This window comes from Xenopus laevis, chromosome 5S (genome assembly GCF_017654675.1).
Source record: "Xenopus laevis strain J_2021 chromosome 5S, Xenopus_laevis_v10.1, whole genome shotgun sequence".
NCBI lineage: Eukaryota > Metazoa > Chordata > Amphibia > Anura > Pipidae > Xenopus > Xenopus laevis.
The window spans coordinates 848,196-873,724 of NC_054380.1; the positions used below are offsets into that span (position 1 = coordinate 848,196).

Genomic DNA, 25,529 nt, shown 5'->3' on the forward strand with positions numbered 1-25,529 from the left:
CAGAAATCTCCATAAAACTGTTAAATAAATATATGGGGTGGCTTGTGTCTCCATGAAAACCCCTCTTTAAACCCCCACAAGTGAATGAACATACAAAATCTTAAAACAAAATTTGCAGACAGTGAAAGGGTTTAAGGGAGAATAATTTTTTTCCCCATTTCTGTGTAATGTTTCCTCTCCATTTAGATAAAATATAAAAATATTAAAACATATTGTTATTCTGGTAGCAAATGTCTATTTTTTGCTTTATTTATCTTTCCGCTGGGCCCCTGCACAAACTGTTACAAACCATGGGGTGAATGGAATCATTATTTGCAGCCGATCGCAGGAAGTGCAATTGACGCCGCTGGTGATAAGACAACTAGAACTGCCGCTTTCAATTACTTCTAAAGTGACTGCGCAAAGGAATTTTGAGAAATTTTTCTTGGTGGTTGTTTTTACTTCTACGTCCTACCACCAGGTACAGCATGAATATATTAATGAATAATTTAAAACTATCCGATTAAGCAAAATGTGAGCTTACAGTTTACCACAGAAAAATTCACTCACTTTCTAGTCACTCCTATGGGATTTTTAGAAGTGGCTTTATCAATGGGTAAAAGTTAAGATAAATCTGCTTTTAAAAATCCCAAAGAAATGAATAGGAAGTGAGTTTTTCTGTGGTGAAGTCTAATGTCACGTTTTGATAAATCTGCTGCTTATCTATATCTTATCTGTATCTATAGCTTATACATGAATTTATGAGAAAATAAAAGGCACAGTGTCACCTTCATTTTGAGTTACCTTTTCAATAAACTCTGGTTCACAGAACTGTTGAAGTATTCCTAAGCACAAAGGGCAGATTCTCACAACCTGAGAACCATTAACATCCTCACAGTTTCCCAAATGTTCATTGGAGGAGGTATCTTCTTCAATCTTGGCTTTCTTGCTAGGTGGAGTATCATTCTCTTCAGCTGGATCACCGTGTGAGAGATACTTCTGCAGCTCATAAGTTACCTCCTAAATAAACAGAATATTATTGTCAGGTTACGTGGTTGCCTGTAGTTAATGCCAGGCATCTATGTCTAGTGCTGCGGACCTAAATGACAAGGAAAAAAAAAAGAAAAACATTTTTTTTTTCTAAATAATCTTTTTTAACTGAATTTGGGTACTCATAGTCTCATGTAATATACGAGACCACAGTCCTCAGTGTACTACTTTCTCCCCGTGTGGGGTCCCAGGGCTTAGAAAATAATAGGCAGCAGTTTCTTTGAGACTTCTCCACCTCTTCACTATTTTCCTTTTCCTACTCAAACTTCCTTGAATGTTGGTCCTGGTTCCTTTTTTGTTAAACTATATTATTAATGAATTACCTTGTGATTTAATAATGCACTAGCACTTGCATAAATTAATCATTTTGAACCACACTCAGTCGGCAACTGAGTAACGGTTAAGCACTAGCACTTTTTAATTTATTGGAATTTTGAATCTATCGCTTTTAGATTAAGTACATAAATTAACAAGTTGGCACTGGCTATTTTTAATACACAGAAAAAGCAACTTTATGCTTCTCTGAACTTGTTGTTTTGTTATCTATTTAAAGCCTATCAAAAGGCTTTAATCAATCAAGCAAATCTTTCTTATTAGCACAAGCACTTTATAATTATCGACTCATTGGTTCAGTATATAATTTAGATAAGTTAGTTAATTCATTTGAGAGTACGGGGGCTCTTACTATCTTTTTCTTTTCTTTTGAATAGTGCTGCGGACCTGTTCCGAACATGCTACCCACCAAAACCTGCCAAGCCTGAAAGACTTTAGGTAACTCTAACCAAAAGTTAAGCCTCATACAAACATGTAGCCAGTGAGAGAGCATTGGTTCTAGCACTAAAGCCAATATGTTCTCTCCTAGAGCAAGAAAATTCCATCACATACTGTACTTTTATGGGAGAGCTGGAAACAAGAAGTGCCCAAAATATAACCTTAAATGACTAAAATACACATGTAATAAATTCTTCAAATATCTATAAATGTTAAGCACAACTTCACTAGAAACAACATTATATAATGCAGGGGGAAGCAGACCCAATGGCTGCAGGGGGCCCACGAGGCCCTAAATAATGAGCAATTTCAACATATAGAGGCAAAAAAGGACAACCTCTAGTTCTGTTAGAATGAATTTGCTGTGGGGCCAGTAACATCTAGTTACCACTGATATAATGGACTGCATTTATCTTGTCCTGACTGAAATAACCAAGCGGAACTGTATATTCATTTCCTATACATGCCTGGCAGTGTGAAGTTTTTATTTTATATATTTATACAAAACAAATACCTGGTAGGGAAGCCTGTAAGTGGCTGGAGACCCGACACAGCAGAAGCGTAAGACACAACGTGAGCAGGTACCAGAGGAGAGTAACACCTGGGCAACCGATCTATATTTTTCTTCAATAAGAAGCATGATCACTGACCTTAACAATAAAAATGAAATGTTGTCTCAGTTAAAAAAAAAATATTAATATATAGATATATAATACTTGAAGATATTATCAAACAGGCAATTAAATAACTGTAATGTAACTGTAAAAAAGTGTTTTCTGTTTTTAGAACATGCATAGTTTGTATATGTTCATTCAGTACCTTTAAACATCTTCATAAATGTTCAATCTGTAGTCCTGTCTGGGGCCACTCTGTTCAATCTGTATGGGGCCACTATATGGGGCCACTATGTTCAATCTGTAGTCCTGTCTGGGGCCACTAATGGGATTTGAAACGTTGTTTATTTTACAGTGTAAGAACCAAAACCACTGTATTTTTAGGGCCCTGATAGACAAGGATATTAGTTGCCCTGTGAATAATCTGGGAATTCTTTCCCATCAGAAATACAGCACATCATGGATGGAAAAACACAGGAGTAGCTTTTGTTTTCTGATGGAGACAAGTTGCCAGTACTAGAGGATATTAATCTCCTCATATGTCAGTGGCCTTATTCTACAAATCTTATTGGTTATCTACTATATAAGCATATGGCTTCTGGCCCTATTCATCTTGAATGGCTGCCGCTATGGATGCACTTTAATTACACCTTATTTATATAAACCATCAGAGTGTTTCTGAAGCAAACATCATTTTACCAGAAAAGGCTTAAGGTGGCCATACACGGGCAGATAAAGCTGCCGATATTGGTCGTTTGGACCGATTTGACAGCTTATCTGCCCGTGTATGGGGGCTTCCGACGGGTCATCCCGATCGATATCTGGCCACAATATCGATCTGGAAGGTTGGATTTTTACCCGACCGACCCGTCGGAGCCGCTTGGCGCATCGTAATTCGATCGTTCGGCCATACGGCTCGAATTACCCCCGATATAGCCACGCAGTTTAGTGGCATATCAGGGAAAGATACGCTCGTTTGGCGATGTCGCCAAATGAGCGGATCTTTAAGTCTATGGTCACCTTTAAAGCCCTGGGCGAGGGATGGAACGGAGGGTGACAGGGAGGAGGGGAAAGTGACAGGGAGGAGGGGAAAGTGACAGGGAGGAGGGAAAAGTGACAGAGAGGAGGGAAAAGTGACAGGGAGGAGGGAAAAGTGAGGAAGGACTAGGTGCCTCTTTTGCCTACCCCTATTTCTGGCTCTGGTTCATTATGTGGCTGGTACTAAAGGGGTTAGGTGTCAAGCATAATCACACAATGTATCTCTGTCATGCGTTCTGTTAAATCAGCCACAGTTATCCCAGAGCTGCAAAGGGATTACAGAAAAAATATTTTTTTTCCCCAAAAAGAATCGGTGTGACCAAACTCAATGCCTCCCCCAAGGACATATTGTTTTCTTGTGCTCCTCTTACCCCTTCACTACCTAGTGCTGTAAACTAGTTTCTACTGTTATGCTGATCAAAGGGTGAGAGAGGGATGCAAAAGCAGTGAGTTTAGCAGTTTCTGCAATCAAACAAGGAGTGAGTGGTTACCTGTCCTCTTAAGGTGAGAGCTGGAAAGCAGGACAACATATGTGATGCTTGGTGTAACTGGTAGCCAAGTACTTTTTCTATAAGACTGACATCTTTTCATCTTTTAAACTTTCCTGCCAAGCAGAATTTATAACAGCCAGGGAACAACTCTATCATCCAGAACCGTAGCAGGTGGGGCTTGGAAATTAAAGGAGAAATACTGACATGTAGGTGAGGGTGATTATTGTTTCTATTACTGTTGGAGATGAGAGGATGGAGAGCCTATAATCCTGAGCAGGGCCTCTTAAAGGGGTTGTTCACCTTTCAGATAACTGTTAGTATGATGTAGAGAGGGATATTCTGAGATAATTTGCAATTGATTTTCATTTTTTATTATTGAAGGTTTTAGAGTTATTTAGCTTTTTATTCAACAGCTCTTCAATTTGCATTTTAAGCAATCTGGTAACTAACTAACAAATTACTCAAGCAGCCATGCATTGATTTTAATAAGAGACTGGAATATGAATAGGAGAGAGTCTAAATAGAAGGATCAGTAATAAAAAGTAGCAATAACAATACATTTGTAGCCTTACAGAGCTTTTGTTTTTTTTTAGAAGGGGACGGAGACACCCGTTTTAAAGCTGCAAAGAATCAGAAGAAAAACACAACTATAAAACTATGAAAAATAAATAATGAAAACCCATAGAAAAGTTGCTTAGAATTGGCCATTCTATAACATTGTAAAAGTTAATTTAAAGGTGAACCACCCATTTAAAGGTCTTGTGTTCATGCTGATGGGCTATTGGCTAGATGGCAAGACCTCTGTTGTGTGGCAGTAAAAAAAAGAAGATGGTTACTTATTTTTCCCATGCTAGGATAAAATGTGACTTTTCCTTAAAGGAGAAGGAAAGGCCTGGTGCATTTGTGGGTGCCAAATGTTAGGCACCCCCAAGTGATTGTATTGCCTTACCTGAAACCCCTGCTGGTGCTCCTATCAGCAGAAACCTGCACCGGCCCAGGGTTATACCAGTGAGCACCACCGAGACACCCTCTTCCATATTCCTCTTTGTGTGTGTTAATGCTGAATTTTAACTGAAAAGTCACTATTTCGTTCAACTGCTCATGTGTCTGCCCTGGGAAATATGAAGAAAGAGGAATATGGAAGAGGATCACTCCGTGAAGCTCACTGGTATAACCCTGGGCCGGTGCAGTTTTCTGCTGATAGGAGCACCAGCCTGGGGTTTCAGCTAAGTCAATACAATCACTTGGGGTGCCTAACATTTGCCACCCCCAAATGCACCAAACCTTTCATTCTCCTTTAAAGGGAAAGTCAACCCCAACATAAAAATGTGCCTAATAAAAGAAAACATATTTTTAAGCATCTTTCCAATATACATTTATTAACAATGTTCAGTACTCTACAAACACTTGTTACTGAAATCAGTATTTGCTTAATTACTTACTTAATTACTCTTGTTTTTAAACAATGTCGCAAAAGTGTTGGGGTCCCAGTGTGTTAATCATCAGCTCCTTGTGTTTATACAAGAATACACTGAATACACTGAATATACTGAATATACTGAATACACTGAATACACTGAATATACTTGAATACACTGAATACACTGAATACACTGAATACACTTGAATATACTTGAATACACTGAATACACTGAATATACTGAATATACTGAATACACTGAATACACTGAATACACTGAATACACTGAATACACTGAATACACTGAATACACTGAACATACTTGAATACACTGAATACACTGAATATACTGAATACACTGAATACACTGAATACACTGAATACACTGAATACACTGAATACACTGAACATACTTGAATACACTGAATACACTGAATACACTGAATACACTGAATACAATGAATATACTGAATATACTGAATACAATGAATATACTGAATATACTGAATACACTGAATACACTGAATACATTGAATATACTGAATACATTGAATACACTGAATACACTGAAGCAACAACAGTCTGAGCCCTGGGGGCAGAGAATAGACACAAGGGACAGACACTGATTTCAATAAGAACAACACAAATAAGAAATAACTCGTTCATTCTAATGAATGTGGCAAAGTCGCTTAGAATTTCAGGCAAAACCTCATTTGTTGGCTTCAGATTGTCTTTAAGAGAAATAAGTTTTCCCTACAATTGGCCACTTGTTACTTGTATATAACAATTAAAGTTGTTTTATTAACAATTGGCCAATTCTTCAGAGTGACTGGAATGTATTTGACTCTTACCTTCCCCAGTCCCAGTCAGTGTTGCACACGAGCCACTCAATGTGGGACACCAGTAATGTGAGAGGATTTGTCCTGTGTCAGACTCACACGTGATGCACCTCAGGCCTCTCACTCGGCTAAAGTCCCACTTCACTCAGTCAATCGTCTGTGAGGCCACGGTTATATCCCCCGCACATAATCACACACGCGAGGCTACTGCTAGTGAAAAAGAAAAGCACAGGGGTGCAAATAAACGGAACTCACAGACATGGTTATTGTGACAGGGGACTGAGATACGTGATGCACAATGACCTTCCAGACCTCACAATCAAATGCCGATAGCGCCGGATGATGCGGAGTCTCTGGGGGCCGGACAAGTTTAAGACGAAAAAGACATTTATTTCTTAAAATAAGTGAAATGCATCGGATCTTTAACGTGATAATTATTCTTTATCCGGTAGAAATTATGTCTTTTGTTACTGCTGTTGTTTTTAATAAACAATAATTCTACAGGCCTCATTATCAGTCACTCGATGCATCGGCGATTGATTAATGTTCAGCTGACTGTGCTGCGCTGCTCTGATCTCGTCTCACTTCACTGCGGACCCGCGGCCGAGCTGGATGTTGTCTCAGTCTCCTCCGCCTAAACCGAGGGACAGCAGCAGGGCTGTAGCAGGCGGCCTCCCCCAGTAACTGTCGGTACTCGGGCTATAGTGGCAGCTGTGCGACAAGAACAAGGCGGTGTGCGACAATCAGTGACATAATCCGAAGATCAGCAGCAGCTTCTTCTGTCACCGCTGACTTTACAGCGACAACTTACAAGTCTTAAAGGGATCCTGTCATTGGAAAACATGTTTGTTTCAAAACACATCAGTTAATAGAGCTGCTCCAGCAGAATTCTGCACTGAAATCCATTTCTCAAAAGAGCAAACAGATTTTTTTATATTCAATTTTGAAATCTGACATGCGGCTAGACATTTTGTCAATTTCCCAGCTGCCCCTGGTCATGTGACTTGTGCTCTGATAAACTTCAGTCACTCTTTACTGCTGTACTGCAAGTTGGACTGATATCCCCCCCTTTCCCCCCCAGCAGCCAAACAACAGAACAATGGGAAGGTAACCAGATAGCAGCTCCCTAACACAAGATAACAGCTGCCTGGTAGATCTAAGAACAACACTCAATAGTAAAATCCAGGTCCCACTGAGACACATTCAGCTACATTGAGTAGGAGAAATAACAGCCTGCCAGAAAGCATTTCTCTCCTAAAGTGCAGGCACAAGTCACATGACCAGGGGCAGCTGGGAAATTGACAAAATGTCTAGCCCCATGTCAGATTTCAAAATTGAATATAAAAAAATGTGTTTGCTCTTTTGAGAAATGGATTTCAGTGCAGAATTCTGCTGGAGTAGCACTATTAACTGATTCATTTTGAAAAAAACATGTTTTCCGATGACAGGATCCCTTTAAGCCTATGATTAAGTGCCCCGGCGCAATCAACGCATATCTCTGTTCACTCCCTGCCTGAAATAAAGTCTGAGGTTCTTTTACTTGCCCTTTTGTGGCGTCCGTGACTACTGCTCTCTCTATGCTCAATTAACCCACAGAAACCAATGTGCAAGTAGCATTTAATAATCACCAGTAAATGTCTAAGGATGTCTTGGATGAGTTTTTGTATATATTTGCAATATCTATCCTTTTCCGAGTGGCCAGCAAGTGTATATATCTGATTATATATATGATTCGTAATCCGCTCGCCCTGTGCTACTGAACAACTGTAGGTCATTTCTCCAATCATCAATAGTGAAGCCAATATAACATGAGTTACAGTGAGAGTCTTACTGTTCTGACAGTGGGGCACAAGGGTCAGCTGAGGGGTCACATTAATAGACATTTTTTGGAAGCCTGACGGGCAGCAGTTTTTCTAAGTGTCAGAACTAGACAGATACTGACTATACAAGGAGGGGTGTATCAGTACAATTCAGATCTAAAGTCACAGGTCTCCTTGAACATTACAGGGATTATTTACGCTGCACAGACTTGATGGCCAGTTACTGATGGTCAGCAGCATCTGCTAAAGTTGAGGCTCCCGTGTCCATTGATCATTGCTCTTATGGCATAAGCCTCGCAATTTCTATTTTCTGTGATGGGCAAAATTCTAAGAAAATCTCTTATTTCATTTTTCCTGTGCTACAATTCCTGTTATTCATAAATTGTTTACTTTATATATTTTTAGGTCTGTAGATCTTAGAGGGAACATCTTGACAAGACCAGGACACCCCCCATTACCAGAGTAGCTCCTCCCATTTTACCAAGACCATCCCAGCAGACTGGGAGCTCTGGGCTGATCACCTACCGGCCTGCATACACTTCATTCTCCGCCAGCTTTGCTTCCTATGGCAGTTCATTTCATGGCAGTTACAGCCCTTACAGCTATGGATATGGTGGTGGATATGTTGGTGGACTTGGCTATTCCAACAGATTCCAAACTGATGAAATCGCACCCAGCAGGTTTGTCCGTCAGGCTGAAGGGGCAGCAGAGGGGCCTTCCAGTCCATTGAAAGTATTGTCCATGCTTTTGCATCAGTTGTCATGATGATGGATGCCACTTTCTGTGCTGTTTATAACAGCTTTAGAGCTGTCCTGGATGTAGCAAACCACTTCTCCACAATGAAGGTGCATTTTACAAACGTTTTCTCAGCTTTTGCTTTAGTGAGGACAATCAGCTTTCTCTACAAGCGTTTGCAACGCCTTCTGGGCCTTAGAAAAAACTCAGGAGCAGATGATTTGTGGTCTGAGAGAGCTGGAACTGTAGCACATGCTGCCTCACATTAAGCAATAAATCCAGCAGAACTCCCATGTGTGATTCAATTATTTATTCATGCCATTAGCAAAGCACATGCTGCCTCACATGACTCTACCAACAACTCTGCCAAGTCATGGACTATTTTCCTGTTTTTTGCCGTCATCCTTGGTGGCCCCATCTCATATTTCTGCTACTACTGAAGAACTTACTAATGGCAAGTGAGATGAACAGAGTAGCGCTCAATTGGGTTCTTTATTTTACTGAATGGTTTCTCAAGAACTCATATTGATATCGTACGCAAGATCTTTCATACAATAATCGTTGCGTGTGCGGTGGGAGACGAGGCAACCGATATCGGTAAAAAGCTTTGGATATTTATATGGATAACATTTTGATCGGACGCCTTTGAAGGTTCATGAACATCGTAACATTAATACTGAATCATCAGATAGAGCTAAAGAATTATTTTTGTTTTTATCTGCATATCTGACAATTCAGCTCCTAACGTTAGTAGAGTGGACAAAAGATCTTTCATGACATGACAAACGGTTGTGGGAAAGATCATAATTGTAGCATCTATGGCCACCTTTATATTGTGTGATTTATTTATCAAATAAAATTAATTTTGTCCACCTTTTTGTTGTGAGTAACATGTTGCTCCCCAACCCCTTGGATGTTGCTCCCAGTGGCCTCAAAGCAGGTGATTATTTTTGAATTCTAGGTTTGGAGGAAAGTTTTGGTTGTATAAATCTAGGTCAGGGATCCCCAACCTTTTAAACCTGTGAGCAACATTCAGAAGTAAAAAGAGTGGGGAGCAATACTAGCATGAAAAATGTTCTTGGGATGCCAAATAAGTGCTGTGATTGGCCATTTGGTAGCCCCTATGTGGATTGTCAACCTACAATGAGACTCTGTTTGACAGTACACCTGGTTTTTATATAATAAAACTTTCCTCCAAGCCTGGAATTCAAAAATAATCCCCTGCTTTGAGGCCACTGGGAGCAACATCCAAGGGGTCGGAGAGCAACATGTTACTCACGAGCTACTGGTTGGGGATCACTGATCTGGTGTTCTGACAAACAGAGCCTCCCGTAAGCTGCCAGTCCACATAGGGGCTACCAAACAGCCAATCACAGCCCATATTTGGCACCACAGGGACTTTTTTCAAGCTCCAAAACTCTTGTTACATTTGAAAGTGACTCATGGGTAAAAAAGTTTAGGGACCCTGCCAGTAAGAGAGAGCATTAAAGGGCAAATCAGGCTTAAAATAGAAACGTACTTAATACAAGAAAAGATCATTCTTTCCAATACATTTATTAAAACTTCCAGAGTTATTTGTAAAAACAATTGTTATTGAAAGCAGCCGTTGCTTAACTGCTGATACAATAGTTGCAAAAGTCTTAGTTCCCAGCAAAGACCAGTCTGTTAATCAGCTCCTTGTCTTACATTGAATCAACAGTCTGAGCCCTCAGGGCAGAGATTAGAAAGGGACAGCGAAGCATTGCTTTCAATAGCAATACATATACAAACAACTTAAAAAAACATAGACATTTTGTAATGAATGTATATTGCAAAGTTGCTCAGAATTGTGTTTTCTTTTATTAGATTAAATTTATTTTTTGGGTAAATATTCCCTTTAAGCACTGATATGTGAATACATCCAGGCCGAATAAATAGGCATTGAAAATGTTTTCCTATATTTTTCTCTAAACATCTCTAATTAGGTGTATAAGGCACCATTTCTGTCCTCCTTCGTATATTAGAAGTCACCGAGGTGGAAACATTTAGACTGAACACTTGTTGTTGTCATTGAGTTCAAGGCTAATTGCTCTTTTCTTTTTAGAAAATGTCAACTGGGCCAGTGGAGAAGATGATGATGATGATGTTGTGGGAAGAGCAGAGTAGGAATTCACTGCTAATTTCCTTCCATGTTGGAGATTTGCTCAATCTTGCTATTCATTTTTAGATCTTGTTTCAGCATTATTTAGTCACTGGACATTAAATCAGTTGTCTGCTGTACAGGTATAGGACCTGGTATCCAGAATGCTTGGGACCTGGGGTTTTCCGGATAATGAATCCTTTGGTAATTTGGATCTTCATACTTTAAGTCTAGTAGAAAATCATGTAAATTAAATAAAGTCAATAGGCTGGTTTTGCTTCCAATAAGGATTAATTATATCTTAGTTGGGATCAAGTACAAGCGACTGTTTTATTATTACACAGAAAAAGGAAATTATGTTTTAAAGATTATTTGGATAAAATGGAGTCTATGGGAGACGGCCCCTCTTTAATTGGAGCTTTGCGAATAAACAGGTTTAGAAATAACACATTTCATATCTGTAATAAATTGATCATATAGAGCATGAAGTATAGAGGAAAAGCTGTAAAATCAGCTAAAAAGTGGAATAAATGAAATGTTGAACTGTCCATCAGTATTAAGTATCACAATTTATATATACACACACCCTGCACACAGACAATCTAATAACATAATGCTGTTTATTTTCAGAGCAACAGCCCAAAATACAGGGTTGGCTGATGGGAAGTTGAAACAAGTGGATTTGTACCTGCCGACTACATCAAAATCGTAGGAAAAAGAAGGGGAAGAAAAGCAGCAGGTTGAGCACAGGCAGGAGCAGCAGCAGCCAGGCCCCGAAGACTCCGTTATTCCAGTAGCTGCTGCAGTTGCTGCATTAGAAGAGCGAGAGGCTGCACTGGAGTCTGTATTTGTGGAAACCAACAAGTCTGCATGGAGCAGTAACGCTAATGAAATTCAGGGGGGCTGATGATCTCTGAGCAACGTCTTTGCTATTGAAACACAATGTGCATTGCTATTGCCTGCAGGAGCTATAAGGGATTATACAAAGAATGCTGCTAAATGATGCTCTGGGGCATACAATATCATACATACAGGGGCACATTTAATAAGGGTACAATCAAAAATTCAAATTTTAGACATTTTTTATGGTCAAAACTGTCGTCGGTTCGAGATTTTTTAAAAAATTTGAATTAGATTTTCGAGATTTATCATATTCTGGCCCTTTAAGAATCCAAATCCAACTATTCCCCACCTAAAACCTGCTGAATTACTGTAATACTATAAGTCAATGGGATCGGTCCAGGGATCAATTTGCAGTTGTTTGTAGTAGGGATGCGCCAAACCCCCGAATCCTTCACAAAAGATTAGGCCAAATACTGAACCGAATCCTCCAATGCAAATTAGGGGTGGGAAGGGGAAAACATTTTTTACTTCCTTGTTTTGTGAAAAAAAGTCATGTAATTTTCCTCTAGCCCCTAATTTGCATATTTCTTGCATATGCGGATTTGGTTCTGCCAGGCAGAAGGATTTGGGCGAATCCGAATCCTGCTGAAAAAGGCCAAATCCTGGATTCAGTGCATCCCTAGTTTGTAGCCTTCCTGACATTTGCGGAAAAAAGACACAAATCAAGTTTGGTCGAATTTGATTCGAGTTTTCGAGTCGGTAAAATAAGTCCGAGTTTTACATATTTAATAGTCACTAGTGGAATATTTGAATTTTGAGTCAAATCGAGTTCATGCAAGTTAAAAACATGAATTTGAAATTCGACCCTTGATAAAACTCTCTATGAGTCTCTATGAGTCCGTGTGCGACGTTGAACAAGATTCACTGGAGCTGACGAGTCCACACGTGAATTCAGGAAAGTCCAGGCTAATGCACAGTAATCTCAATACTGGAACTTGCACGTTAGTTTCATAGTGAACGGATTTCTTTTCTGAAAACCATCTTGTTAATGTTTTGAGCTGTGGCTCAGGGGTGTTTTTGTATCAGCCACTCAACCTTCTCCTGCCCCTCATCTACTCAATGGGTCCATTCAGCACATGTGCCAGGGATTTCTATACTGGCTTTTGAAAGATATACACAAAATATAACCCTGGAAATGTGTCAAAACTACTTTTTGAATGAATCTTTATGGCCCCAGTACCGGCCCTTTCACTCCCCAGATTGGCTGCTGACATTACATTTCCTATTGAAGTGAATAACAGGGAGCCGGGGCGGCTTTGGCTGCTTCTCACAAGTGGAGAGAAAGCCTCGTGTTCCATCAGCCGTAAAATGATTGAGCTCTGCTGTAAACACAATGTTACATTACGGGGGTCTTTATAAGCCAGAGCAGAATGATATCCAAATGTACTAAAGCTGTTAATCTAACAAGTGAAATGATCCTCAATTCCAGCTCAAGACAATAACAATACCGAAGGACTTGATCCTAAACAATGAGAAGATGATTTAATGAAGATGATTTAATGAAGATGATTTAATGAAGATGATTTAATGAAGATGATTTAATGAAGATGATTTAATGAAGATGATTTAATGAAGATGCTGCTAATGATCAGCCTTCAACAACTATTTGTGTTATAGGTAATAAACACCAGTTAACTTGCTGAATTTCCTTCTGTAACTATAATATAATGGTTATGGCATAAAGCTCTTACTGTGTGTACACTATATGCTGCCACTATATAAAAACAAATAAACTTTTGAAATATTACTTAGCTGAGCAATTGAATAAGAAATAAGGTCAATGCGTATAACATTTAGCTTTTATAATCGGCCTTTTTGTTTAGCCCTTCCAGGAAGGAAAAACCCACTAACCATGAATCACAGGCTAAAGGTTTGAGCCATATTTTTAGAAGGAAAAAATGAAGAAACTGCAGGTGACAACAGAGTTCAGTTATTAACATGAAATGCACAGAGGTCGTCTTACATCTGATCTCTCATTAAAACATCAAGTCAATTGCAGTTTCTTTAAAAAAATGTTTTGAAAAGGGACGTAGCCTATATACCTTTATCCCATGAACATGTATATACATTTGATGCTCAGGCTATTGCTTTATTACACTGCTTTGAACCCATTTTGTGCAATAATTGTGGGATTAGGGAGAGCCGTGGTGCAACCATTGATGTCTATGGGCAGGTAATGGGTATTGGGATCAAAATGCCCTGGGAACCATTGATCTGATAAAGACTGGCTAACAACATTTTCATTGGCTGCCGGACCATCCTGACACTCCAACATCCTCACTGAATTGTCACCACAAATAAGTCTTCCGTTTCTCTGTTATTTTCACCAGCCTCATGTTTAATGGGGTCTCTCAATGTGAACTCCATTTGTTTGTAAATATATGATTTCAATATAGATATTTCTAATATTTCAAAACTAAATGTTCATTTTATAAAAGCAAGAAGTGTATTTGTTAATAAATGTGTTAATTTCATTTGGTGGCTTGTCATGTGATTGTTTTATGTATTACCATAATAGAAAACTAGAGATAAGGTGCGTATCTGTGGCTATTCCTACCTGGAGTGATGCTGCTTTGTAATGGATCAGAATTCAGATTTTTCAGTTGTATATTAGAATTGGGGTCAGATTTGCTACTTTCTACCAGTGTCTACATGCCTTGAAGGAGAAGGAAAGATATTGTCAATAGATTAGCCACAATAGTGCAAGATACAACAATATATTTATTTTGCAGAATGTTTTACCATACCTGAGTAACAGTTTTAGAAGCTCTCTCTCTGTTTGTTTAGGATAGCAGCTGCCATATTAGCTTGGTGTGACATCACTTCCTGCCTGTCTCTCCCTGCTCACTCATAGCTCTGGGCTCAGATTACAGCAGGGAGGGAGAGAGGAGCAAACTGAGCATGCTCAAGCCCTAGCCCTGGAGGTTTAAGCTGAAAACAGGAAGTGTGATACAGAAGCCCATGAGTACACAATAGAAGGAAAGAAATGTGGGGTTTCTTCTTCAATGACAGAATCAGCAGAATGTCATGACTGTTGGGCCTGTTGGATTTCTATGACTCTGCTACACCAACTAGTAAATTATTTGCCATGTAGAAATATATTTCTACCAGTGAGTGATCAAGTTTGTGATGTTGAACTGCTATTGTTCTGAACACAACTGTATCTAGAAGGAATAACATAAAAAAAAAACTGTACCTCATTTAAAAATGAAACTGAACTGAAGAAGGAAGGAAGTCCAGTTGCTTTGGAGTGATTTCTTCTAGATACTGTTCTCTGGGGTCTTTATCACATGGGTCCCCATAGCTGCTTCATATTGTCTGGGGATTATAAAGGCCACAGTCTTCCTCATCAGCAGAGCAATACTATGAGAGCAGCTCATTGACTCACAGCTCCCCCTGTCTCCAACTTTCCCTAAAATCTTACAACTTCCAGAAGGTTTACATTGTCCTTCACTGACACTTCCTCCTGCCTCACACTTTCCAGGACATACAAATTGACTGACTTAAATAAGAGACTGGAATATGAATAGGAGAGGCCTGAATAGAAAGATGAGGAATAAAAAGTAGCGATATGGGGCACATTTACTATGGGTCGAATATCAAGGGTTAATTAACCATCTATATTCGACCATCAAAGTTAAATCCTTCGACTTCGAATATCAACTTCGACCCCCTACTTCACCACATAAAACCTACCGAGCACCAATGTTAGTCTATGCGGAAGGTCCCCATAGGCTTTCTAGGCAATTTGTGATCGAAGGAAAAATCGTTTGATCGATAGATTAAATCCTTCTAATTGAAAAATTCGAAGTATTTTAATCCATCGATCAAATGAAATTCCTTCGATCACAAATTTGTTATAAAGCCTATGGGGACCTTCCCCATAGACTAACATTGGTGCTCGGTAGGTTTTATGTGGCAAAGTAGGGGGCCGAAGTTTTTTTTTTTTAAAGAGACAGTACTTCGACTATCGAATGGTCGAATAATCAAATGATTTTTAGTTCGAATCCTTTGATTCAAAGTCCTAGTCAACAGTCGGAGTAGCCAAAAAAAAACTTTGAAATTCAAAGTTTTTTTCCTTCTAATCCTTCACTTGAGCTAAGTAAATGTGCCCCTAAATGTGTAGCCTTACCGAGCATTTGATTTTTTTAGATGGAGTCAGTGGAGTCATTTGAAAGCTGGAAGTCAAAAATTAATTCAAAAACTATAAAAAAAAAAGAAAAAATGAAGGCCGATTAATAAGTTAACAGCCTATGATTAAGTGTCCAGGAGGGACACAAACGCGTCAGGCTTTTAGTTTTTTATATACAATGTAAAATCAAGACTTTTCTACTATTCATAATTTTGACTGTTTGATTTGGTGTTTTCCGGAGTGGTGTCTGTCCGTCATCCAAACTTTTCGTGTGTTGTTCCCCCTTTGCTGAAGGTCTGGGGCATGAGCACCCGGACGCACATGGAAAGCGCTAAGTTTGTCCCTTTATCTGAATTTTTCATGTTTCCAATGACCTTTATGTGCAATTAACAAGTTGCTTAGAATTTGCCATTCTATAATTAGGACTACATGGACGATTTTGGCGCGACCCGACGCGTTGTGCAAAAATGCGACAGAAATAAGGTAAGTTATAGCACTTTCAGATGGTGTCGCAGCGTTGATCTGACGCGACACGACTGTCGGATGCTGACGCTGCACCTGCATCCGTCAAGTTGCGTCAGATCAACGCTGCGACTTCATCTGACATTTCCATCTCTTACCTTATTTCTGTCGCCACCGATGTGACGCCTGCGTTTTTGCGGAGCGCAGAAATCGTCCATGTATTCCTACCCTTACTCAAAATGAACTTAAAGATGAAGCACCCCTTTAAGCCTTAACTGATTTTCCATGAGAGCTGTTAAGCTGAAAGCCTGGCAGTAGCAGTCTAAAACTGCTCATATCTCATATCAACAGAACATTGAGTGTCAATTGCAATTTACATTATTTACAAACCGATTCAGACAAAAATGAAAAGTCGTCACAATTAGTTTAATGAAGTGCACAGAATAGCGTTCAATCATGTCAATAAAATAAACCAATTATTATTTTTCGTTATCTTTGCAGTTTGTTTTTTTTTATACATTGAGTGTGCTTTATTTCCTCCACAGGTATTGTGTTAAATAAAGCACCAAATATACTGCCAGGCCACAGCCAGAGAGGATTCTTTACAGAATCAAATTCCTTGTGGTTAAGTTCAAGTCAACTGAATTTTGAGAATAAGAACCACAGAGATGGGAGGCAAATCTGCCGCCTCTATAATAAGGTACAAAACTGGCACAGAGGACACTATATTATACACAGTAAAAAGGACATCATGTTGGGCAATGGCGGCCATATTAAATGAAAGGCGTTACAGTAAACGTGAAGGACATAAAACATCTCCATTGCGATTGGCCTGTACAAATTGAAGTGGGGTTTGTGGAGTTCTGCTTGACCAAGACTAAAGCATTAAATCTCGCCGTTCAAGCAGAAAGCACTTGACAAACTGAAGCACAAAACAGAAATAAATTTGCAAAACTTGTATACAAACGGCTAAAAAAAAAGAAGAAAGAAAAAGATTTAAAAGCAGACGCGCTCCCACTAATGTCAAGAAGCCGCTTTGTTTTCTTGTCCTGATATCCTTGAGACTAGAACAATAGTGGACTCAATGGTCCTGCACAAGGCGTCTAAACTGTCATTTTGTTGTACGTGACTAAAAAGTCCCCTGGAATGGTCAGAACTGAGAGAAAGGCTGAGGTCGGACTCCTGCGAGGTTGACCCTTGAGCATCACAACTCCTTACATCTGCTAAATCAGCCAGAACTGCAGAAATGGAGGTAGACGGAAGCTCATGGTCTTCCTCAGTCATCGTCGTGTCCTTAGGACTCTGAAGATCTTTCATTTCTTTCTCCTCTTCCGATTTACAGGTTTGGTCTCCCACTTGCTGTGGCCTCGAAGACAGAATCAGATCCTCGGAGAACGAAGAGGAAACTTCTATTGTGAATTCTTTAGAAGAGCTGATTTCAGGAGAGGGCGGATCTTGCTCTGTCCCCGGATCAATGATTGAAGAGTCCCTGGTTTCGTTGTCCGACGTGCTTGTTGGGGTAGAAACTTCTCGCTCATTCTTCAGGTCACTGACGCAACTATCGACCATGTGCTCCTCATCGCTGCTAACCCGTCTCCTTTTCACTGGAGTAGCGCCCTCATCATCTGAAACACAATGCACTTTAATGAATGTTCTCTAATGCTCTATGGGCAACTATCCATGTACAATACTTTAGGAACCTCTCCTGTTGACAAAAATAAAATACCACTAAGATGCCATTCAGAAGACTTCCCTAGTAGGGTCAACCACACTTCTGTGACTCCACTGCCCCTTATAGGAGAAGGAAAGCTACTAAGGCAGGTTATTACCAATAGATTAGCCACAATAGTACAAGCTATAACACTATATTTATTCTGCAGAATGCTTTACCATATATGAGTAACCAGCTCTAGAAGCTCTCTGTTTGTTTAGGATAGCAGCTGCCATATTAGCTTGGTGTGACATCACTTCCTGCCTGAGTCTCTCCCTGCTCACTCATAGCTCTGGGCTCAGATTACAGCAGGGAGGGAGAGAGGAGCAAACTGAGCATGCTCAAGCCCTAGCCCTGGAGGTTTAAGCTGAAAACAGTTAGTCTGATACAGAAGCCCATGAGTACACAATAGAAGGAAAGAAATGTGCTGTTTGACAGAGGACTCAGAGCAGCATTACTTTGAGGGGTTACTGGTGTATTTATATAGATCTTTCTGATAAAGCTTACTTACTTTTAGCCTTTCCTTCTCCTTTAAAGCATTGTGTGTAAATGCAAGGATGTAGCGTGTGAAGTATAGTGGCAAGGAGGAGGCTGCATTTCTGCAACTGCAAAGTCTGGTTTAAAGTTTTGCAGAGTAAATGATCTGAAAACATCTCCTTTAAGGGGGGCTAACGTCCAGTCATTTATTCTAAGCAAATTGCAGTGAATATTATCTCAATGCACAAACTCTACCTGTGATACCAGTTATTGGCTGGTGAAATAATAAAAGGTTAGAGAACATTCATCCAATAAAGGCTACGAGTAAAGTGGGAGCCAACAATTCAAAGTAACCTTTACTTTTACCTTCTTTGGCTTCTGCCTCTTGTACCGAGTGTCTCTGTTGCTGACACGCTCTACATTTGCTCACAAGTTCTTGCAGAGTCGGGATTAAGGCTGCGTTTAGCTGTTTGGGGGTGTGAACTGAAAGGAGCAGAGCGAGAGCTCGGAGATCCTGCAAGAATAGACAAGACAATAAGGAATTGCCTTAAAAGGATAACTAATATCACTACATGTTCCATTTGATTAGATATCAGGGATTTTAATAAGTGCCAGAGTCTCTTTAAAGTAGGGGTGCACCAAATCCAGGATTCGCTTCGGGATTCAGCCTTTTTCAGCAGGATTCGGATATGCAAATTAGGGGCGGGGAGGGAAATCGCGTGGCTTTTTGTCAGAAAACAAGGACGTTAAAAATGTTTTCCCCTTCCCACCTCTAATTTGCATATGCGGTTTCGGAATTCGGCCGAATCTTTCGAGAAGGATTGGGGGGTTCGGCAGAATCCAAATTAGCGGATTGGGTGCATCCCTACTTTAAAGCCTGTCTGTAAGGACTTGTTCGGAGGAGAGTGACAATGATGAAATGGCTCCCAGTGTATGTGAGGCTTATAACTTGAGATATCACAGAAACCGGAGAGTCTTCAAAATGTGGGTTTATTTTATCACAGCATTACATGTTTTGGACCTCTAGGATCCTTCCTCTGGTTATAACTTGAGCAATGCTACTTTAGAGTTGTAACGTACAGCAACAAGTCCGGTATCGGCACTGAGATTTGCACAATATTCTGCACCCACAGAAATGAGAACCTTCATCACATAGAGAATATCCAGTATTAATACAGTGTTAATGCTGCTGCAATTAAATATCAAACTTGCCCCATTTAAAGTGCTGCTTGCTTTGGAAATGTCAGCTCTGCTGCTGAAGTCGGACTCAACGTTGTGATACTGATGGACGAGGTTTGTGATGATCGTATTGAGAAGGTTTGTGCAGTTGCTTTCAGAGAACACTTGACTTTGAACCTATGAGAAGACACAAGCGTAATTAGAACTGGACGAATGATTCGGAGTTGCTTCGTTATCAGTCTCCAGCACATATATAATATATAATATATATCTCATATAACCCACATGCACTTACCTTCCCAAGGAAATGTGTTAAGAACGTGTATACGACATTGTTATTGAGGAAAAGTCTTTCATCCGTTAAAATGCATTTTATATACTCGGCGAATACTGGATCTTCACACAGCAGCTTGGTGCAGCTTTTTGCCAGTGTCGACTTTAGGGGGGAATAAAAACACGACTGTTACTATTAATGCAGCAAAAGTATTATTTGTGGGTACGTTTCATCTAGAATGTAAAATACAAACATGAAAGATTTCATGAAGAACTTTAAGTATAGTCAACTGTGTGGGGTACAAGGTGATTATAATAAGACTATCCCACATTATCACAAACAGAACTGTCACCAACTGTCAGCTCATACATCATGGCACCCGCCAGTCATTTAAAGGGATCCTGTCATCGGAAAACATGTTTTTTTCAAAACACATCAGTTAATAGTGCTGCTCCAGCAGAATTCTGCACTGAAATCCATTTCTCAAAAGAGCAAACAGATTGTTTTATATTCAATTTTGAAATCTGACATGGGGCTAGACATTTTGTCAATTTCCCAGCTGCCCCTGGTCATGTGACTTGTGCCTGCACTTTAGGATGGAACTGCTTTCTGGCAGGCTGTTGTTTCTCCTACTCAATGTGTCTCAGTGGGACATGGGTTTTTACTATAGAGTGTTGTTCTTAGATCTACCAGGCAGCTGTTATCTTGTGTTAGGGAGCTGCTATCTGGTTACCTTCCCATTGTTCTGTTGTTTGGCTGCTGGGAGGGGGTGATATCACTGCAACTTGCAGTACAGCAGTAAAGAGTGATTGAAGTTTATCAGAGCACAAGTCACATGACTTGGGGCAGCTGGGAAATTAGCAATATGTCTAGCCCCATGTCAGATTTCAAAATTGAATATAAAAAAGTCTGTTTGCTCTTTTGAGAAATGGATTTCAGTGCAGAATTCTGCTGGAGCAGCACTATTAACTGATTCATTTTGAAAAAATGTTTTTTTCCCATGACAGTATCCCTTTAACCTTTCATTCCTCTTTAACTTGAAGTACAGTAGAGAATGTCCACTTCTCAGTAACTTTCTATTTTCTGCTTCTTTCAGACTCTCAAATGGAGGCTGATGACAAACTTTATTGTTTCTTATTACTTATCTTTCTATTTAGGCCCCTCTCCTATTCATTTTGCCATTTAAACCAACACCTGGTTGCCTGGCTAAATTGTACCGTAGCAACCAGTTGCAGAACAAAAAGCTAAATAATAACCTCAAAAAATAAAGTTTAAATGCTAATTCATGTCTCAATATATTGCTGACTACAATATACAGGTATGGGACCTGTTATCCAGAATGCTCGGGACCTGGGGTTTTCTGAATAATAGATCTTTTTCGGTAATGTGGATCTTCATACCTTTAGTCTACTAGAAAATCAAGTAAACATTAAACAAACTAGGGATGCACCGAATCCACTATTTTGGATTTGGCCAAACCTCCAAATCCTTTGTATAAGATTCAGCCGAATACCAAACCGAATTTGCATATGCAAATTAGGGGTGGGAAGGGGAAAACATTTTTTATGTTTTTGTTTTGGGACAAAAAGTTGCATGATTTCAGTCCCCGTCCCTAATTTGAATATGCAAATTACGATTCGGATGAATCCTGGAGAAAACCCGAACAGAATCCTGGATTCGGTGTATTCCTAAAATAAAGCCAATAGGCTGGCTGAGCTTCCAATACGGAGTCATTAGATCTTAGTTGGGATCAAAATGAAGGAAATCATTTTTAAAAATGTATATTATTTGGATAAAATGGAGTCTATGGGAGATGGCCTTTCTGTAATTCAGAGCTTTCTGGACAACGGGTTTCTGGATAACAGATCTTATACCTGTACTATAAGTTTTCAAATGAACTACCCCTCATCCATCTGCCTATTTATATGTTGTCCTTTAGTATCCGTTCCATAGACACAGAATGAATATGTATTTTTGCATTATTTTGTATTTTTTGTATTATTACAATTAGCAGCAGCCTAAGGAGTTTAGATGAATAAATGAAATAAATGGCGCCCAGTCCATATATCGGTATTAATTCGCACGACTCTCTACCTGTGTTTGGCACAACTCAGTCCAGAGCTTTGGAAATAATGCGAGATGTAGGGAGAGACCTTCATACGCAATTAAGACGCCTAAAAGAAGAAAAAGATATTTTTAGAATACTTTAACTGGCGAGCAAACGTGTGTGTGTGATTTATAATAAAGAAATATATGAAATAAAGAAGAAGAGAAGGCGAGAGGGTTAAGGAAACAAGTTCCCCCAGATGATAAATGTGATTGGACAAACGACTTACTGAGTTTAATTAGAGTTTCTGTGAACTTTTCGCAGTTGATGGCAACACGGCAGAGCAGGTGAATAAACTGGTGGTAAGAGGAAAGGTAATCGAGCAGCATGCGCTCATATACGTCGTCTTTACCCTGCAAATGGCAACACAACATTCGTCTGATTAGGGGAAAAAACGGCACAAAGGAAATTCACGTTTCAAATGAGAAAAATATAGGGGGGGGGGGGTTTGAGGTATTAAATATGTTGGTATTTCAATTAGAAGAGTAATACTGACAAACACTTTGTATGGCTTCTGACAATGGAGTATCTCAGGCCAATGTTGCATGGCGTGTGTGTGTGAGTGTGAGTGTGAGTGTGTGTGCGCGGCTTATTATTCCTTTCAATGTTCACTCTGCCTCTGACCCATGGCAGTAAATCATATCCCATTACGGAGGTCACCATACAAAAATATAACAATTGGTTTCCAACTAAAGGGCAAGGAGCTTAAAGGGGACCCGTCACCCAAACAAAATGATCCAAATCCTATTTTATCATGTTAGTCAAGCAAAATGAACTTTAATTACACTGTATAAATGATTTGAATCTTGTTTCCATCAGTCTGGGAACTCATAATTATAGCAACCAGGCAGGAGCCATTTTGTGGACAGTGTTATTAAGGCAAGCCTTGTATCATCTCAGAATCTTGTTTGTGTACCAGGGGACAGGGACCCAATGTCCATCTCCATGCCCTGGTTACACATTTAAATCGTTAAGAGAACTGGGGGAATGTAGGGAGAGCAGTGACATCTAGGAAGTGCTGAATGGAAAGTGAAAGTAATTGCTTGCCCCACCTCTATGCCTAGGCATAGAGGAGGGGCAGACAATATTTGATTGACAGCTGATATTTTTAAACAAGTTTAAAACAGCTATGAATGCTTTAATAAAAAAAAGAAATTGGATTTCATATTTAATTTAAGAAGGACTTTTATTATACAGATTTTTATGTCTGGGTGACGGGTCCACTTTAAAGCACAGGGGCATGTAACATACAATGATCTGCTTTATACAGTTATACAGCTCAGAATAACAATAACAATAACAGCAGTCTGACATCACTAACCCCGTCAATCACTGGTTTTGGTAGAAAATGTATTTCTCATGGCAAATAATTTACTAGTAGGTGTAGTAAGAAAAATAGAAAATTAATAGACCATCAGTCATGACCTGCAGCTGATTCGGTCTCATTCAATCATTAACTGAGGCTTCTTCCAAGTAATAATAACTTCTTCCAAATAATAGCAGTGTTCAAATGAATAGCTTGTTCCAAATAATAATAGCTTGTTCCAAATAATAGCAGTGTTCAAATGAATAGCTTGTTCCAAATAATAACTTGTTCCAAATAATAATAACTTGTTCCAAATAATAGCAGTGTTCAAATGAATAGCTTGTTCCAAATAATAATAGTTTGTGCCAAATAATAGCGGTGTGGAGTTTAATTAGTGATTTCATTCATTTTGTGAAAAAACAGGAGTCAATTCCGTCCCTTATTTAAGGAAGGAGCAAATGTTGTGGTTATAGTGTATTTCTCCTTATAGTGAGTTCCAGACATTGTTTAGAACAGTGATCCCCAACCAGTAGCTCGTGAGTAACATGTTGCTCTCCAACCCCTTGGACGTTGCTCTCCATGTCCTCAAAGCAGGAGCTTATTTTTGAATCCCAGACTTGTAAGCAAGTTTTAATTGCTTAAAAACTAAGGGGTCCGTTTACTAAAGTGCGTTAAAAATATTCGCACAATATATAGACAGAATTTTCGCCAAATATGTTATCGCCAGTTTACTAACCTGCGGTAAATATAAATTTGCGAATTTTCTTGCGCAAGAATAATTGTTCGCCAGTTATCGCATTCGCTGAAAATAACGCTACGTACACATTAACGCATGGTTTACTAAACAGCGAAATGTGCTAAAGACAAAATTAACGCCAGAATATTCGCAAACTTTTACCGCCACATATGAAGTGGCGTAAAAGTATTTTTTCTGCCAGAAAATTCTCAAGGGGCAGGAAATATCCCATAATAATGTTTTTTTTTTACCCATCATTCTTTGCTGACAGGAGAGAGATCTGTAGCTATTGCTGACGGGATGTTTTGGCTTCTGCTTCTATCTGGTGCAACAGCAGCAGTTTCAGCTCAGAGTCGTATTATTGGCAGCGGCATCACAGTCCAAGGATTCGTCAGCCTCTATGCTTTTTGGTTTCATTGGGATTGGCGACATTAAACTGTGCATTTATATGAAGCAAAGAGATTGACTGGTATCATTTCCTATGATTCTATTGGCAGAAGAGTTTATATGATGCAGACATGTTTGATTGGTGTTACTCTGGTGATGTTGTTGGATGGTATAATCATCAGTCAATAAAGTTTATAAGTTTTGAAGATGCATTTCTGGCCATAAATGTCACAGTAAAAATTGCCATAATAACCGCCATAAAACAAGACTATTTTATAGCATAAATATTCGCAAAAACGTAATTTTTCGCCAGAAAATTCGCAACTCGCTAAAATTACCGCTAACGTAAGCTGGTTCCTTAACGTAGTTACCGCAAGTGATCGCAATGACTTCTGAGCGCATCGCTGTTTAGTAAACTTAGTCGCTGCGAATATTCTGGCGTAAAAATATTCTCAGCGATAACATGCGGAAAATTAAAGTCAGATTTACCGCACTTTAGTAAACGGACCCCTAAGTATAGTGCCAAGTACAGTCTCTTGTAGGCTGCCAATCCACATAGGGGCAACCAAATAGCCAATTACAGCCCTTATCTGGCAGCCCAAGGGACTTTTCATGCTTGTGTTGCTCCCCAACTCTTTTTACATTTGAATGTGGCTCACAGGTAAAAAAAGGTTGGGGACCCCTGGTTTAGAAGAACAGAGTACTTTGATAAAAACATTATTGGAGAGGGGCAAACACATAAAGAAGTGCAGGAAATGATTGGCGGCTCAGATAAAATGATCTCAAATGCTTTAAAACGGCACCAAACAGACATGGAAGAAAATGAAAAACCAATATTGGAATGGAGAGAAGATTGAGCCAAAATGGCAAAGACTCAGCCAATGATCAACTCCAGGAAGATGAAAGAAGGAGTAAATGTAGCTGTGATACTGTTACAATTAGAAGTGACTATGTGAAGCCAAGCTGTTGGCAAGAAGAA

The 25,529-nt window shown here is 39.4% G+C and overlaps 2 protein-coding genes and 1 pseudogene across 3 annotated transcripts in view; 1 reads left to right on the top strand and 2 right to left on the bottom strand.

The window, feature by feature from the left end:
- Positions 1–6,229, bottom strand: part of pus10.S (pseudouridine synthase 10 S homeolog) — a 53,976-nt gene extending 47,747 nt beyond the window's left edge. Inside the window, 3 exon segments of the mRNA NM_001091946.1 lie at positions 784–999; positions 2,315–2,450; positions 6,215–6,229. Of these exon segments, the coding sequence (NP_001085415.1) occupies positions 784–999; positions 2,315–2,440 (342 nt within the window). The 5' untranslated portion in view covers positions 2,441–2,450; positions 6,215–6,229.
- A 1,781-nt stretch (positions 6,230–8,010) lies between these two features.
- On the top strand, positions 8,011–12,002 carry LOC108717370 (annotated as a pseudogene).
- A 4,778-nt stretch (positions 12,003–16,780) lies between these two features.
- Positions 16,781–25,529, bottom strand: part of usp34.S (ubiquitin specific peptidase 34 S homeolog) — a 130,842-nt gene continuing 122,093 nt past the window's right edge. For both annotated transcript variants that reach the window (XM_018264826.2, XM_018264825.2), the window contains exons 74-79: positions 22,351–22,474; positions 22,109–22,188; positions 20,036–20,176; positions 19,774–19,917; positions 18,928–19,075; positions 16,781–17,998 (exon numbers count right to left, since the gene is read on the bottom strand). In XM_018264826.2, coding sequence (XP_018120315.1) covers positions 17,397–17,998; positions 18,928–19,075; positions 19,774–19,917; positions 20,036–20,176; positions 22,109–22,188; positions 22,351–22,474 — 1,239 coding nt within the window. In that variant the 3' untranslated portion in view covers positions 16,781–17,396. The remainder of the gene's footprint in view (positions 17,999–18,927; positions 19,076–19,773; positions 19,918–20,035; positions 20,177–22,108; positions 22,189–22,350; positions 22,475–25,529) is intronic.